At 61.0% G+C, this 16,545-nt stretch overlaps 2 protein-coding genes across 4 annotated transcripts; both read right to left on the bottom strand.

Annotated features, from left to right (window-relative positions):
* Positions 1-729: 729 nt before the first annotated feature.
* DNASE1L2 (deoxyribonuclease 1 like 2) lies at positions 730-3,702 on the bottom strand. The gene is given in 7 exon segments (XM_039478112.2): positions 730-1,086; positions 1,492-1,743; positions 1,858-2,019; positions 2,021-2,153; positions 2,243-2,326; positions 2,417-2,505; positions 2,583-3,702. Coding segments are annotated over 7 exon segments (921 nt in total). The 5' UTR covers positions 2,727-3,702; the 3' UTR covers positions 730-1,029.
* An 84-nt stretch (positions 3,703-3,786) lies between these two features.
* Positions 3,787-14,592, bottom strand: E4F1 (E4F transcription factor 1). 3 transcript variants are annotated; one of them, XM_003928402.3, is made up of 14 exons: positions 14,374-14,591; positions 10,916-11,067; positions 9,783-9,888; positions 7,135-7,328; positions 6,923-7,043; positions 6,593-6,745; positions 6,320-6,492; positions 5,844-6,053; positions 5,506-5,614; positions 5,125-5,342; positions 4,742-4,940; positions 4,521-4,663; positions 4,379-4,441; positions 3,787-4,306 (listed from the first exon to the last, which is right to left on the bottom strand). In XM_003928402.3, the coding sequence occupies exons 1-14, from the start codon at positions 14,528-14,530 to the stop codon at positions 3,950-3,952; spliced, it is 2,355 nt and encodes a 784-aa protein (XP_003928451.1). In that variant the 5' UTR covers positions 14,531-14,591; the 3' UTR covers positions 3,787-3,949. The 3 variants fall into 3 exon arrangements, with proteins under 3 accessions (XP_003928451.1, XP_010337363.1, XP_010337364.1); XM_010339061.2 differs by having other exon boundaries at positions 5,506-5,611; XM_010339062.2 differs by having other exon boundaries at positions 4,194-4,306; positions 4,573-4,663; positions 14,374-14,592.
* Between the last annotated feature and the right edge of the window lie 1,953 nt (positions 14,593-16,545).

Genomic DNA, 16,545 nt, shown 5'->3' with positions numbered 1-16,545 from the left:
TTTGCAAGAACCAAACTCATCCAAAGCCCTGAAACAAATGTGCTTCCTCCCATGTGATTAAGGTCCCACATGCTGGTCCGAAGTGATGTTTCAAAAACCAGAAACTTCATTGGGCCCCATCAGTGACCCAGTAGACCCGTGGGCCTGCCTGTTCGTCAGTGTGGAATGTGCCCATTCCTCAAGGCCAGGGCACAGGGCAGCACCCTTGAAGGGCTGAGCCACAGGACCTTAGTCCCTAGCCACCTGCTTGGGCAGGGAGAGGAGTCCAGCCTCCCCCACCACTGCTTTCAGGCTCCCCAAAAGCTCTAGTGGTGCTGACCAGCTGGGATGTGGTGCCAACCTTCCCCTTGCAGTGCTGGGTGAGACTAGGTCCCTGAGACAAGACAAGTGTCTGGGGTTCCCTGCATGGCCCTGGAATGGGGGCTTCAGGGTGGGCCTGGGGAGAGCTTTTTGAGACCCCTGAGAGCCTGGGAGGCTGGTGTGTCAGTACCATCCCTGTCCCAGCTGTGCTCACAGTACAGGCTCCTGGGAGCATTTGGAGTTTTCAGAGGACAAGCAAGGAGCGTCCCTGAGCTGCCTTCCGGGGCCAGCAGGGTCTGAGGGTGGCCAGCGTCTACCATGGCCCAGAACCCATCTCCCTGAGCTGCATTCCCTCAGGGAAGTGGGGCTGCAGACTGAGGCCAGGTCCCAGACGGGCTGGTTTCTAAGGAAGGACAGAAGCTTGAGAGCCAAGCTGCGGGGCCCAGCTGGGAGCAGCCCGTTTATTGAGTGGATGTCTGTGGGGCAGTGTGTCTGACACCCCTTGTGGGGCTCCTCACAACACCCCATGACGTCGGTGGATGCAGCTCATCTCACAGATGGGGAACGGAGGCTCGGAGCGGCCCATCAGGTGTCCATGGCCCCTGGTCCATGCCCCACAGACCTGCCTTGGGGCCTCACTGAGGGGTGGCAGCCATGCTGAAGGGGCCACTATGGGGCCATTCCTCAAGGCCAGGGTCTGCAGGTGGCATATCCCAGCCAGGCCTCAGGTCATCGGTGCGACTTGAGGGTCACCTCCACCGGAAAGTGGTCGCTTATGGCGAGAGCCTGGGGAGAGAGAGTGAGCCTCGGGGGCGCTGCTGCCAGCAGGCCTCCCCCAGCTCCACCTTGGAAATGTGCCCCCCCAACCCACCAGGCTGGGCCCACTGGATGTCCACAAGCCACCACCTCTCAGGGAGGGGCCGGTGAGGCCTGGGTGCCCACCCTGCTGCTGCCTGTGGTGGGGCAGGGGCAGAGAAGGTCACCACTGGCCCCGTGAGGGAAAGGCAAGGTACCCTGCCTGCCCAGAGCTCCACATGGGTTGGGCCAGGATCTGCCGGGTCCTTGGAAATTAGCTCTGGTGCAGGAAGGGGAGGCGAGGTCGGCTGGCCTTGGCGTTGGCCTCTTCCCTGCTGCCTGCGTGTGCCAGGGTGGTGGGGACCCAGGACCCGCGCTACCCCACGGCCCACTTGCCTGAGCCTGGTCCAGGCGGAATTCCCTCTGGAAGTCGTGCACGGTGGCCGACTGGGGTTTCAGGCTCCGGCGCAGGCGGGCGCCGCAGGCCACGATGCGGTCGTAGGCGCAGTCGGAGTTCCCCACTGTGGTGTCGGCGCTGTCGGGGATGAGCCACTTGAAGATCTCACTGCTCCTCAGACGGATGGCTGCCCAGTCCTGCGCCCGCACGTAGCTGCAGTCCGCGTTGAAGTCGCCAAGGAACAGCAAGTCCTGGGGGCACGGCGCAACCGGGTCTGAGCTGCCGCGAAGCCGCGAGGCCCCGCCCTCATGGCCCAGACCCCGGGGCGTGTCTGCAGGGACTCCGGGACCAAGGGGTGGACTTACGTCCGTGCCCCACTTGTCGATCACGTCCAGGTACACGTCGTAGAGCGCATCGATCTCCGCCACGGCTTGGTGAGGCGCCGCGTGCAGCGGAATCAGCACCAGCTCCCGCGCAGCTGCGGGAAGGGGTGGGGGCGTCAGGGGCGGCAGGTGGGGAGGGGTGGGGCCGGCGGAAGGGGAGGGGCGGGGCCCGCTCACCTAGGCCAGCGGCGGCGAACTTGACGACGAAGGGCTCACGGCTGAATGCGTCCTCGGGGTCTGGGTACTGGTAGGTGTCCACGACCGACACAGCGTCCTTCCTAGGAGATGGGGGTCCCGCTGAAACCCCCACCACCTCCGCCCCGCCCGCCCCTCCCTGCGCGCCCCCCTCCCTGCGCGCCCCCCTCACCTGTACACGAACAGGTACATCTCCTTGTACTGGTCCCGGCCCAGGGGCTGGCTGCTCACAAAGCTGTACTCGTGCTCGGACACGCTGTGGAGACACCAGCCGGTCCGGGGTCAGGGCGCTGCGCAGGGGGAAGATCCCAGCCGGGGGCGCGACGAGGGGCCCTGCCCACCACACCTGTTGATCAGCTCCATGAGCGCGGATACGGCACTGAGGTCCGGGTCTCGCACCTCCTGCACCAGCGCGAGGTCATAGCCAGCCAGGATCTGGGAGGAGTGGAGGGTGGGGGGGGTCAGCGCGGTCAGCACCCCCAAACCCCACCCTGCCCCGGCCCGGGCCCCACCTTCGCGATAATGCTTCCGCAATCCGGATCCGACACTTTGCTGTCCCCGAAGCTCTGGATGTTGAAGGCTCCGATGCGCAGCGCAGAGGCCCCGGCGGCTTCCAGCGCCCAGAGCGTGGCCAGCAGAGCCCAGGGCCAGCCCATGGAGGGGAGCGCGGGGCTGGGAGGGACAGACGCGGCCGCCTACGCAGACCCGTTGTCAGACCCACCGACCCACCCGTCTCCTCCGTGGCCGCCCCGTGCCGGCCAGTGCGAAGCAGCATCTGCCCTTGCTCTCTGCAGGCTCCCAGGGCACTGCTGGGCTCTCAGCGACTGTTGCCTTCCCACTGCGCGAGAAGCGCAGCCCAAATAGAGGGCCCAGCCCATCCAGCCCTAGCTCGGTGCAGCCAGGAGACTCACCTGGGATGTGGGCGCTGCGGCCCAAGGCTCAGGGGGTCCTGGAGGAATGGGGATCCTGGTCTAGGCTGGGGGCACACCCGACACAGGACTGCGCTGACTCTGGCAGCAGCTGTGACACCAGCGCAGGGGCCAGTATTTGAGGCCTTGATGCAGGGAGGGGCCAGGCTGCACTGGGTCCCGCCCCCTTGACCGAGCTGGGTGCCCATGAATTCCTGGCTCTCATTCCCATGGAGACCCCCAGGGTAAGGGGTGGGAGACCTGCCTTAGCTGTCTCTTGTACCCCAGGCCTTCCCTAGAACCATCCCAGAAGCCCCTGTCAGCCCCCTAGGATGGGGGGCAGACGGTGACCACATCCCAGTCCTGGCTGTGTTCTTGTCCTGCCCCTAGAAACTAGGTCACCTAGACTCTGCCTCCCTGAGCAGAATCCCGTCAGGGAAAGAAAGGCAGCGCAGGAAGGACCCGCCGTACTCCAGCAGAGCATCTCTTGCTGCTGCAGCACCTGCTGACCCTGCGACAGAGGCCAAGGCTCCCAGGTCTCCCTGTCCCCATCCCTGGTCCTCCCACCCACCCTGCAGGCCTCAGGTGGCCAGGGGCATGGCTCCAGCTGGGCAGGGCAGGAGGTTGTTGGTCAACATGCCAATGGCACCCACGCACCACCAGGGCGCCACCAGGGCTGGCAGTTCCTGGGTGAGGCCGCCAGGCACGTGAGTTTAGCGGTGGCCTGGGAAGCAGGTATTGCTGCCAGGCCCCGGGGAAAGGTAGTGGCACCAGCTGTGGAGGCTGCTGCTGCAACAACATCACAAGCTGCAGGTTCTCATGTTTTATTGTAAAGCAACAAGAAACTTATGTACACTGCCCATCTCGGGGCACTGCCATTCTGTGCCATCTTCTTTGCCAGGCAGGCATGGGTGGGGCACTCAGAGTCCTCTGCCCTGTCCCTGCCCTGCTGGGTCCCCACAGGCCCCATGCTAGACGATGACTGTCTGCACCTCCAGCTGGCCCTCTGGCGAGGCGATGACCAGCTCGCCCGCGTGCTCCAGGATCTCTATGTCCTCTGATGACACCATGGTCACAGTGGCCTGTTCAGTGCCACTTGCCCCTGCTCGGGCAGCGAGTACAGTGCCCTCACTGATGGCCGAGGCCAGCGTCATGGCCACCTGCTCCGTCAGGCTTTCGGGAGTGGCGATGGTGATGGTGTCGGCGGCAGCTGCCTCTGGGCCCAGCGCCGTCTCCTCATCCATGGTGACGTTCTGCACGATGATCTGGTGGCCAGCACTGGCCTGGTGCACGATCTGCTGCACCACTTTCATGATGTGGCTGTCCACCTGCAGGGCCACAGCTCAGCGAGAGCGGCTGCGCCAGGGAGCCTCCCCGCCCCTGCCCGCCCCGCCCCTCACCTCCGTCTGGGTGCCCTCAATGATCTCCGTGGCCTCGCTGGTTTCTGCATCATCCGCAGTGGCCTGGGCAGATGGGCAAAAGGGCAGAGGTCAGCTTTGGCAGCCCCAGGGTCCCATCCCAGCCCCAGGGCTTCACACCCACCTCGATGATATACTCCTGGGTGTCAGCCACCACGGACGAGAACTCCACCAACACCGTGTGCGGGTCCTCCGTGAGGACAGTAGTGGCTGCCGCAGGGCTCTCCTCGGACACCAGCAACTCCTCCACCTCCAGCAGACAGCCCCCTGCGTGGGGGGACTCTGTCAGGGCTTGGCCAGCCCCGGTCCTCTCCCGCTCCCGCTCCCACCTCCGCTGGACCAGACCTTTGGTGCGCAGGTGCCGGTTCAGCGTGCCGTGCTCCGCGAAGCCCCGGCCACACTTGTAGCACTTGAACGGCTTCTCGCCTGTGTGGTGCCGCACATGCCGCACCAGTGAGCCCTTCTCTCGGAAGCCCCGGCTGCAGAACTGGCACACGTGTGGCTTCTCCTCCAGGTGTGTCCGGAAGTGCACCTGCTGCGCGTTCTGTGGGGACGCCTCTCAGTGCCGGCCCGGCTTCAGCCACAACAGACTACAGCTCTCCCCTCCCGCTTCTGGGCCCGGGGTCAAGACTGAGCAAGGTGAAGGCAGCAAACGGGGTGCACCTGGGCCAGGGCCAGGGAGCAGGAGGATGGGGTCAGGCGCCAGGGTCCTGGGGCCAGAGACTCACCTTGGTCTTGTAGCGCTTGCCGCACTCGGGACAAGGGTAGGGCCGCTCGTCTGAGTGGACGCGCCGGTGGCCGCGCACATGGGCAATGGTCTTGTACAGCTTCCCGCAGTCCCCGCAGCGGAAGCGGCGCTCACGCACGTGCACCTCCTGGTGCTTCTTGAGCAGGTAGGCCTTGGGGAAGGCCTTGCCACACTGCGTGCAGGTGAACGGCCTTGGTCCTGCAGCCACACACAACATCAGGCCAGGCCCACCACCTGCGGACCCGCCCGGCCACCTGCCACCTGCCCACGGCTCCCCTGGCTCCCCGCTGGACAACCACAGGCACCCCAGCCACCTACAGGCCATCCACTGCCATGGGCCACACACCCACCCATCACCCACCGGTGTGGCCCCTCTTGTGGGCCTCCAGGGTGGCTGCTGTCGGGAAGGTCTCACTGCACTGAGGACATGGGTGGGTCCTGGGCACCGCTGAGGCCTCGCTGGCCACCTGCTGGGGAACCACAGGAAGGCCTCCAGCACCTGGGGGAGGTTGTGCCCTGGCAGTGCCAAGGACCCAACCGTGGGCCCCACCCTGACAGGCTCCCTCACAGTCCCAGGGAAGGTAGTAAACAGATCAATGGACAAAGTCACTGCAGAAAGCCACTGCAGGAAGTGCAAAGGCCAGCATGGGGACAGCCCTGGAGTCCAGCCCAGGGGAGGGGCCTGCAGGTGGCACCTACTGTCTCCAGCGGCTGTACTTCCAGTACCGGCACCTGCGGGGCTGCCTCTGCCAGGGGCTGGGGACTGGACCCGGCAGCAGGGGCTGGCTCCAGGGCACCCTCCTCCCCCGCAGCACGCTCAAGGACGATGCCAGAGTTCTGCATGGCCTGGTGCAGCAGGTTCTCACGGCTGCCCTCGCTGGAGCAGGGGAGCTCCTGGGAGATGGGGGGCTGCAGGGGAGGCAGAGAGAGGAGGCTGGCCGAGCAGCCTGACATCCGGCACCCACCCTCAACCACCCCATGGGGCAGACCCACGCCAGGGGCCTGGTGCAAACCCTTGGAGCCCCATGTCGCGCCCACTGGCCCTGCTCTCCCTACGGGAAGCCCAGCTCTTGCCTGCCTGGCCCAGACCCTTGGAGCTAGTGCCCAGAACCAAGACTGGCACTGAGTGGACAGAAGATAGAGCTGCCCTACGGGGCTCCCCTGCCGGCCCCCACCTCTGGGACCAGGGCTTTCATGCCCAGGGGCAGCTCCTGCATCTGGACGTGGACTTCGTGGATGACGGTGCCCTTGGCATCTGTCACCAGGTGAATCACAGGTGAGGTCTCTAGGGGCTCGCCTGTCACCGGTGATGTGACTGTCCCCAAGGCTGCAGTTCCAGCTCCAGACCCTTCAAGGCAGAGTGAGGGAGTGAAGATCCCTCACACCCCAGTGGCGGCTGGTTCCACAGCTAGCCCCTGGGACTAGGCAGCTGCCCACGTCACACTGACCTGCAGGCGCGTCCTCTTTGCTGACAGCCGCGTCCTTGCTCACACTGAAGCGGATCTTCTCCGTGCAGGGGGTGAGAGACTTGAGGTGCCGAGTCAGCGCACCTGACTCCCGGAAGCTCTTCCCACACTTGGAACACTTGTAGGGGCGCTCATCTGCAGAGAGAACCCAGTCAGCCCCGGGCAGCCCCAGCAGGCTGGTGACGAGAGGACGAGGCGAAGGCAGGCATGGGCCCTGCCTCCTCCCCCGAAGCTGGGGAACTCGAGGCTGGGGCACACCAGGGTCAGTGTCAGGGTGCTGCAGGGCTCCGGGCCAAGGCGCGGCCAGCTCACCCGTGTGCCGCCGGTGGTGCCGGATGAGCGAGCCCTTGGTGCGGAAGGAGGCCCCGCAGAGCTTGCACTCGTGGTCCTTGCGGCTGCTGTGAGTGACCATGTGGGCCTTGAGGATGCTGCCCTGTGGGGGAGGGCAAGGCAGCTCAGGGCCCTCCCAGGGGGGCAGGATGGGGCCTGCTGCCCACACACTGGCTCCCTGAACACCGGCTCACCGTCTTGAAGGTCTTGTGGCACAGCGCACACACGTAGCGGCCGTCCTTGTTCACCAGGAGCTTCACCTGGGCCTGCTCGCTGTCCCCTGTGAGCCCCAGCCCCTGAGGGTGGGGGCTGCCCGGGGCCTCGGCCATCTCGCTGTCCCCTGGCTCTGCCTCAGCAGCCACGATAACCTCTTTGATGTGCCCACCACCTAGGAGAGGCATTTCGACCTGAACCCCAGGACACGCCCCCTGCCCAGAGACCCCAGAGACTGCCGGAACCAAGGGAGGGGACCTGCTGCTGTGGGCCGCAGCCTGGATCCAACCGGCACTGAGCCCTCAACACACAGGCCCGAGCAACAGCCGAGGCATCGTTCACCTTTCCAGGTCAGAGGAGAGGCGGGGAGATGCTCCCGACTCCTCCGGGCTGCCGGGAGATGCTCCAGGGCCCCCAGATGTGTTCGCGTGAGCATAGATACCCCGTCCCCAAAGCCAAGAGGACATGCGCGTTCTGGTGACAAGGTCCCTGGGCGCAGAGACAGCTGCCTGTCCTGCTTACTGCCATGGCTCCCACCAACATAGGGAGGTCACTCCTCCTTCAGAGATGGGCCGGGCCACCCAGCAGGGTAGAGCCCAGTCCCAAAGCAGGCTCGGCCTTGGGGAATGAACGCTCTCCAGACACCCAGGACAGCCTGGGGCGAGCAAGCCGGGCTTTTGCACTTCTCGAGGGTGCTGGGAAGATCTGACAATGTGCAAAGCTTGGCTGTAAACACTGCACGCTTTCTGCTCATAAAGATGACAAACGGGAAACAGGTGTGAGGCCACTTCTAAGAAATCACCTCAGTCCGGCTGGCGTCTTGTTTTGACAAGCTGTTCTCTTAAAAAACAACAAAAGCGCCATGACTCAGAAACAATTAAAGGCCCCTCCTGCCTGAGCCCTGGGCAATGCACGCGACGCCCCAGAGGTGATCTTCCAAAGGACAGAGGCCTCTGATGGGAGGACCTGAGGGAACATGGCTGCCGCAAGGCCACAGAGAAGAAATGAGTTTTTTCCAAAGAAAAGGCAGGAGGGCCTGGAAGTGAGCTCCAGCTGCCCACACAGCTGACTGCGCCCCTGCACCCGCAAAGACAGGTCCTGGCACCATCCTGTCCCTGGGCTGCCAGCAGGCAGGATCCTGTGCCATCTCCACTGGAGGCCGACAGGAGAGCTGGCAACCCTGGGCTCAGTCCACCGGGCCTGCTGACTGGCCAAGAGCACACTCAGGGTACCCAGGATGCCTGCAAAGGGGAAAATCCTAGGGGTGCCAGAGTGGCAGGGGTGCCAAGGGGGGCCCCTGAAGCATAGGGAGGGGTGCTGGGCCCAAGCCTGGGGGCTGCTGGAGGTCAGGTGGTTGGAAAGGGGCCTGGCTGGCCAGAGACCAAGCTCCAAGACCCCGCCAGAACCTCGGGAGTTCATGCTCCGAAAGGACACCACCAACCCTGAAACCAAAAGCCAAGCCGAGGCCAGAGCCCTGCCCCTCCCACACGAACATTCCAAGCTCTGAGTGTCTTGGTCGCAGGAATGCTGGGAAGACAGCACGGAGGTGAGGCAGGTGCTGCGGCTGCCTCCCGGAGAGCAGCCTGCTCACGGGTGCCCTTCCCAGGCCCGGGGCTGGCCTCTGCCATGGCTCCCTTACCTCCTCCTCCTCCTGCCATAGCCGGTCCCCAGGGCTGCCCAATGCCAGGTTCCACCTGGTGCCCAAACCTACTTCCTGTCCAGCTGCCCACTCCCTGCCTCTCTCGCCTCGGCCCAGCAGGCTCCCCAGACAGCAGCTGTACCCCGCCCTACTTCCCAGAGCATCAGGCCCCTGCCAGCTCCCTCCCTGGCATCTGCACACCCAGCCACTTGCCTTTGCCACAACCGCAACCCCAGCAGCCTCTAGCTCCCTCAACCTTCCAGGCCCTGGCTGGCTCTGAATGTCACCCCTGCACACACATCTGTCCCTGATGAGTGAGACCGTCCACACCACATCAGGAAGACATAGTCGGGCGTGGTGGCTCACGCCTATAATCCAAGCACTTTGGAGGCCAAGGCAGGCGGATCACCTGAGGTTGGGAGTTCAAGACCAGCCTGACCAACACGGTGAAACCCTGTCTTAAAAATAAATAAATAAATAAAAGTAACCATCAAAGAAGCCTGGCATTCCACGCTCATGAAAGCCCAGTGAGGGCCAGTACAGCAGCCGCCACCCCCAGACCAGAGTGAGGACTGGGAGGGCAGGCCAAGGCCAGCAGTGAGTCCAGGCCTGGCTGGAGAGTCCCATCCATCTACTCCGCACCCACCTGGGGGGTGTTACTGCCTACAAGCAGAGAGCAGGAACCAGAGGGGTGGCAGGGAAGTGGGGAAGATTCTGGGAGAAGCAGGGCAGAGACAGCCCAGGAAAGGTGGAGGGAGAGCACAACCTGAAGACTCCCTGGTGCCACCTGAGGAAGGCTCGGTGCCCAATGCTCCCTCCTCCCTCCTTCCTCTTCCTGCAGGCTGTGCCCACAGAAAGGCTCCCAAGGCCGAGACCCCTCCCAGCCAGGCCCTGCTCTCAGGAGAGATGAGCATACAGGCAGCAGAGGCCCCATCCTCAGGCCCCACCACGAAGGTCTATCAGGTCAGTGATCCATGACAGCTGGCTTACCAACGAGGTTGGGTGCGTGGCTGATGTCTGCTGCCAGGGAGGCTGCCTCCACCACGATGTGGGCCACAGTGATGGGCTCCTCTGGGCCTGGCGCCGCCGGCACCACCTGTCAACAGGGACAGGGAACAGAGGGGACTTATCTGTGTGCTCCAGAGTTCTGAGAAGAGGCCTGGGCTCTGCTGGTGTAAAGCTGTGGAGGTGTGACCTGTGGCGCTCAAGCCTGGATCTGTGTCCTTGGGACAGCGGTGGTGGGGGCTCTCATCTTCCCCCACTGGACCACAGGTCCCAGCCCAGCCCCTTCAGCCCAGGGCCAGGGTCCGCAGTGTCACTCTCACACCTCTGGCCATGGGGGCTGGACCTGGAGCACAGGGCATCTGCAGGGAGGGACCAGCAACTCTGGCAGGAAGCTGGACTGGCCTGCAGGAGTGATGGCACAGCCCCAGCCAAGTGGTCAGAGAGGGCCCTGGGGGTGTGAGCCAGAGGCCTTCCTGAAGGAGGGGGCACCTCTCTGAGGGATAGGTAAACAGCACAGGCTCAGAGTGAGGTGACCAGGGTCCAGCATCACCTGGGCCACGCCCTGCTGGTGGCCGGAGACTATGACCACTCTCTGAGCCTGCTCTCCTGATTCTGTGCAATGTGGATGACACGCGTCCACTGCAGCGTATGCGGGGTTCGTAGGCCTGTGTGTCCAGCCCAAGCTGGGCATGGGGCTCAGCAAAGGTGACCATTTTGATGATAAGACGGTGGTATCCCCACGGCCACACTTCACTTGTGAAGTCCCCAGGGACTGTGTGTGCAGGACAGAAGATAAGCCAAAAGGACAAAGGCTGCCATGGTACCCCAGAGCCAAGGAAGACCCCTCAGCCTCCAAGAAAGAAGGGATCCCAGCTCCCAACTGCACGGGCTTTGGCCAGAGGCTGCTGAGAAGGCTGGGCCACCGCAGGCCCTCTAGGACACCCCAGAGTGCCACAGGCTCACAAACCTGGACCTTCCCACACTGCAGCTAGGTGCCTGCCCTCTGCCCCCACACGCAGCCTCTAGAACCAGCTGCACAGGTCCATCCTGTAGTGCGGCCTCCTCCCCCACCCATCAGGTGAACCCAGAAGGGGGTGGGGGAGTGGGTTGGGGCTCACCTCTGGGCCCAGCAATGCTGTGGTGGCAGGGGTGGCGGGCAGGGCCTCCTGAGGGGCCCGCTGGCAGACCTTCTGAATCTTGTGCTGAACAAAGTCCTCCAAAGCAGTGAACTCTGCCTGGCAGCGGCCGCATCTGTGCACATCATCCTCATCTGCAACAAGCCTGCTGTCAGCAGGGCCTGGGAGGCAGAGGCTGGGCAGACAGGGCCCCATCTGGCTTTTCCTCCAGCCCCAGAAGAGACTCCGCCAGGAGGCCATCAGAAGCAGAGCTACTTCCTGAGGCTGCTGAGAACACACTCGAGCTCAAAACAAGGTCACCCCAGGGTATAGCTCCCATCCGATACAGGTCTGCAGGGGCCAGACCCACCCCCAGGTCAGCACCCAGCAAGGGGTAGCCCTGACCGCATGCTTAGGCTGCAGGCATCTGCTAAGACTGCCATGCCCATAGCCCCCACCTCAGCAATGATAGGTGAGAGGCCCAGAGAGGGGCTGGGAGGCAGAGGGATTTCTCCATGCTGGTTTGGGGACAGTAAAGGACCAGGATTTAAGACTATTGGGAGGCCGGGCGCGGTGGCTCAAGCCTGTAATCCCAGCACTTTGGGAGGCCGAGGCGGGTGGATCACGAGGTCAAGAGATTGAGACCATCCTGGTCAACATGGTGAAACCCCGTCTCTACTAAAAATACAAAAAATTAGCTGGGCATGGTGGCTCTTGCCTGTAATCCCAGCTACTCAGGAGGCTGAGGCAGGAGAATTGCCTGAACCCAGGAGGCAGAGGTTGCGGTGAGCCAAGATCGTGCCATTGCACTCCAGCCTGGGTAACAAGAGCAAAACTCCGTCTCAAAAAAAAAAAAAAAGACTAGTGGGACCGGGCATGGTGGCTCATGCCTATAATCTATAATCTCAGCACTCTGAGGGAATGAGGTGAGAGGATAGCTTGAGCCCAGGAGTTCAAGACCAGCCTGGTCAACGTAGCAAGACCTGTCTCTACCAAAAGAAAAAAAAAATGTGTTTAAAACATTTTTGCCCAGGTGTGGTGGCTCACGCCTGTAATCCAAGCACTTTGGAGGCCAGGGCGGGCGGATCACCTGAGGTCGGGAGTTCAGGACCAACCTGACCAACATGGTGAAACCCCGTCATAAAAAAAAAAAAAAAAAGAAAAAAAAAACATTTTTAATTTAGGCCAGACACAGTGGCTCATGCCTATAAACCCAGCACTTTCAGAGGCCAAGGTGGACAGATTACCTAAGGGTCAGAAGTTTAAGATCAGCCTGACCAACATGGTGAAACCCTATCTCTACTAAAAATACAAGCTGAGCGTGGTGGCTGATGCCTGTAATCCCAGCACTTTGGGAGGCTGAGGCGGGTGGATCACCTGTTGGGGAGTTCAAGCAAGACTAGGCTGACCAATATGGAGAAACCCCATTTCTACTAAAAATACAAAAATTAGCTGGGCATGGTGGCACAGGCCTGTAAATCCCAGCTACTTGGGAAGCTGAGGCAGGCGGACTGCTTGAACCCAGGAGGCGGAGATTGCCGTGAGCCGAGATTGCGCCATTGTACTCCAGCCTGGGCAACAAGAGTGAAACTCCATCTCAAAAAAAATAAAATAAAATAACAATTAGCCAGGCGTGGTGGCACACACCTGTAATCTCAGCTACTTGGGAGGCTGAAGCAGGAGAATCACTTGAATTCGGAAGGCGGAGGTTGCGGTGAGCCGGGATCCCGCCATTGCACTCCAGCCTGGGCAACAAGAGCGAAACTCCGTCTCAAAAAAAAAAAAAAGTCAAAAAACATTTAGCCAAGTGTGGTGGCATATACCTGTAGTCCTAGCTACTCAGGACTGCTTGAGCCCAGGGGTTGAGGCTGCAGTGAGCCATGATCGCACCACTGCACTTCAGCATGGGCAACAGGGCAAGAGCATGCCTTAAAAGACACTAAAACAAAACAAAAACTGTTGGAGTTTGAATGTGCCCTGGGGCATCTTAGTGCTGGGGTGTCTGAGTGACCATCTCTAAGCTATCCCATCTGTAAAATGGGCTGACCCATTGCAGGGTGTGGGGTACAAGGGGGCCCTATAGACCGATGCCCACCGGCTCTGGCTGAGAGGCAAATGCAGGCACCCTGTGGCCTTGCCTCAGGGTGAAATGGGCTGGGTGTGTCCCCTTCTGGAGTATGGGGTCCCATGGTGGCCATTCCCTGGTGCTGAGTGAGACCCTGGAGTGGGGTGGGAAGGGGAAGAGGGTAGAAGATGCCTCAGAGCTTGGTTTGTGACTGGGAGCCATCAGGAAGGGTCTGCTCTCTGTTGGGTGGCCGTCTGCAGGTGAGTCACAGCTGTGGTTTGGCCCTTTCTCCACCCTCGAATTCAACCTCCACCTCCCAGGCTCAGCTGATTCTCCTGCCTCAGCCTCCCGAGTAGCTGGGATTACAGGCATGTTCCACCACGCCCGGCTAATTTCTTATTTTTATTTTTATAACAGGATTTCAACATGTTGGCCAGGCTCGTCTCAAACTCCTGACCACAGGCGATCTGCCCACCTTGGCCTCCCAAAGTGGTGGGATTACAGGCGTGAGCCACTGCACCCAGCGGCAATCTCTCTTTTAATTCTATAAGGCAGCAGAGCCCAGAAGTTAAAGGGGCTGAGGTGGAGCCTTTCACAGTTCTGGGATCCAATCCAGCCCTTGCTACCTACTACCTGGGTGACCCGGTCACTGTCAAATCTCCAACTCTCCATTTTCCTCATCCCCAAAATTGGAATAACAACGTCTACCTGTCAGGAATGGTTTGAGAATGAAAAGACACAAGGGTAAGGGCTTGTGACATTACTGGCAGAAGCTGCCGCCCCATTCTGTAGGGGAAATAGAGGTTCACAGGTGGGGAGTCACCTGCTTAGGACCAAAGAGGCAGAAAGTGGCAAGTCTGGGACTGGACCGGGCCACAGGCTGGCTGCAGTGCACCAGCCCTCATGCACGTGGCTCTGCTGCCTCCCCACGGACAGGCCAGATCCTGCAGAAACCGAGGCCCCGCCCTCTTGGAGCCTCCAACCCCAACTGGACAGGGCCCTAGAGGCTCATGAAGTGCAGGGGGAAGGGGCGCAGAAGAAAGTAGGACCAGGCTCAGGCATCGGAGGCATAGTGGGACCCGGACGCCGGCCCGAGGGGCAGGGCTGATGGTGGCGGCGTCTACGAAGGTCTACACCAGGCGCCCGGGGGCTCAGCAATCCGCGATCACTTGTGGGCACTGGGACGAGGGGGGTGACGGGCGCCCCACAGGAGAGACCCGTGAGGGTCGCAGTAAACCTGAGGGTCTCGTGGAGTGCTGTGAGGGCCCCGCGGGGTCTGCGAGAAGTCTGGGTCTTGAAGGGTCTGTTGCGCCCGCAGCTCGGGCCATAGGGGCCTCCGCCAGCCCGGGATGAAGTGCCCTCACCCCAGCCGCGCCCTCCGCGTCTGCCCAGTTACCTTCCTCGCTGAAGGGCGCCGGGAGGCCGAGGAAGCTGCCGGGTGCCAAGGCAGCCGCCGCCGCCGCAACCCCGCCCTCGCCCGCTTCCCGCCCGGCTTCGGCCGGGGCTTCTGCCGTATGAGCGGCCGTCACCCGCACTGCCATCGCGCCCTCCATGTCGCAACGCGCCGCAGGAAGATGGCGGATTTACGACCGTGTCGTCATAACAACGGGCCGCGCCGAGGCCGACGAGAGGGAACGGCGAGAGGAGGGCGGGGCGGGGCCGAAGAGGATTGACAGACGTGCGGGAAGCGGGGCCAGGATGGGGGTGTGGCCTGGAAGGGCAGAGGCGGAGCCCGGCGCGCTAAGAACAGAGGCCGGGCGGGACTGCGGGAAGGGCGTGGTTACGGTGGAGCAGATTGACAGGCAGACGGCGGGGCGGCAGGTGCACTGGGTTCGAGGTTGCGCTCGGATTTGAGAGCTAGAGGACGCGAGAGACGAGCAGACTGGCGGGCGCTACAGAGCCGCGCCCCAGAGCGTCCGGAGCTTGCTACAGGTAGACCCGCCCGCGCCTGCCGCTGGAAAGCCGCCGTAGATCCAACTCAGGGGTTCGGTGCTCGCCGCCTCCTGACCACCTCGGGCGTTAGAGCCTCCCAAGATGATTACCCGGGTCACAGGAGAAGAACCCAGGTCGGGGATGGCTTATGGGTGGCTATGCGAAGCTGTTTTATTCTTTTATATAATTTTTAAATTTTAAAAACTTTACTTATATTTTTTAAATAGAGATGGGGGTCTCACTGTGTTAACTAGGCTGGTCTCAAACTCCTAACCTCAAACCGTTTACCCATTTCCGCCTCCCAAAGTACCAGGATTACAGGCGTGAGCCGCTGCTCCTGGCCACAGTGCACTGGATTTGGGGTTTTTTGAGGGGGGAGAGGTTTTTTAGTTTTTTGAGACAGAGTCTTGCTCTATCACTCAGGCTTGAATGGGGGCGCAAGCTCGGCTCACTGCAACCTCCGCCTCCAGGTAAAAGCGATTCTCCTGCTTCAGCCTCCTGAGTAGCTAGACTAAAGGCGCCCACTACTACCCCGGCTAATTTTTTGTATTTTGAGTAGAGACAGGGTTTCACCATGTTGGCCAGGCTGGTCTTGAACTCCCGACCTCAGGTGATCCACCCCCCTCAGCCTCCCAAAGTGCTGGGATTACAAGTGTGAGCCACCGAGACTGATTGGTTTTGGTTTTTGTTTCTTTGAGACAGTATCTCACTCTGTCACCCAGTCTGGAGTGCAGTGCTTTAATGTCAGCTCACTACAGCCTCCACACCTCAGCTACCCAAGTAGCTGGGACTACAGGTGCCAGCCACCATGCCCAGCTAATTTTTGTGTATTTTGTAGAGATGGGTTTTCACCATGTTGCCCAAGCTGGTCTGGAACTCCTGAGCTCAAGTGATCCGCCCACCTAAGCCCATTTATATACTTTTAAAAAACTGGCCGGGCTTGGTGCCTCATGCCTATAATCCAGCACTTTGGGAGACCCAGGCGGGCGGATCACAAGGTCAGGAAATTGAGACCATCCTGGTCAACATGGTGAAACCCTGTATCTACTAAAAATACAAAAATTAGCTGGATATGGTGGCACCTGCCTGTAATCCCAGCTACTCGGGAGGCTGAGACAGGAGAATCGCTTGAACCCAGGAGGCAGAGGTTGCAGTGAGCCAAGATTATGCCACTGCACTCCACCCTGGGCAACAGAACAAGACTTCATCTAAAAAATATATATATATTGTGGTAAACACACATAAAATTTACTATTAGCGACATTCACAGTGTTGTGCAACCATCACAGCTATGTGGTTCAGGAAGCTTTTCAGCACCCCAAAAGGAACCCTGTACTTTTAAGCAGTGATTCCCCATCCACCCCTCCCTGCCAGCCCTGGGGAGACGCGAGTCTACTTTCTGTCTCCACGATAAATTTATCTATTGTGAACATGTCCTACAATATATGACTTTTTTTTTTTTTTTTTTTTTTTTTTTTGAGTCAAGGTCTCAATCTGTCACCCAGGCTGGAGTGCACTGGTGTGATCCTAGCTCACTGTGGCCTCCCCCTCCAGGCTGAAGTAAGGTCATCCGCCGTCAGGTTGGGGAAACAATGGGCAGCTTTCTGCAAGTAAGTTGCTTGCTGCTGCAAGGTTT

The sequence above is a fragment of the Saimiri boliviensis genome, chromosome 12 (genome assembly GCF_048565385.1).
Source record: "Saimiri boliviensis isolate mSaiBol1 chromosome 12, mSaiBol1.pri, whole genome shotgun sequence".
In the NCBI taxonomy this organism is placed as follows: Eukaryota; Metazoa; Chordata; class Mammalia; order Primates; family Cebidae; genus Saimiri; species Saimiri boliviensis.
This window is presented reverse-complemented; position numbering and strand designations above follow the sequence as displayed.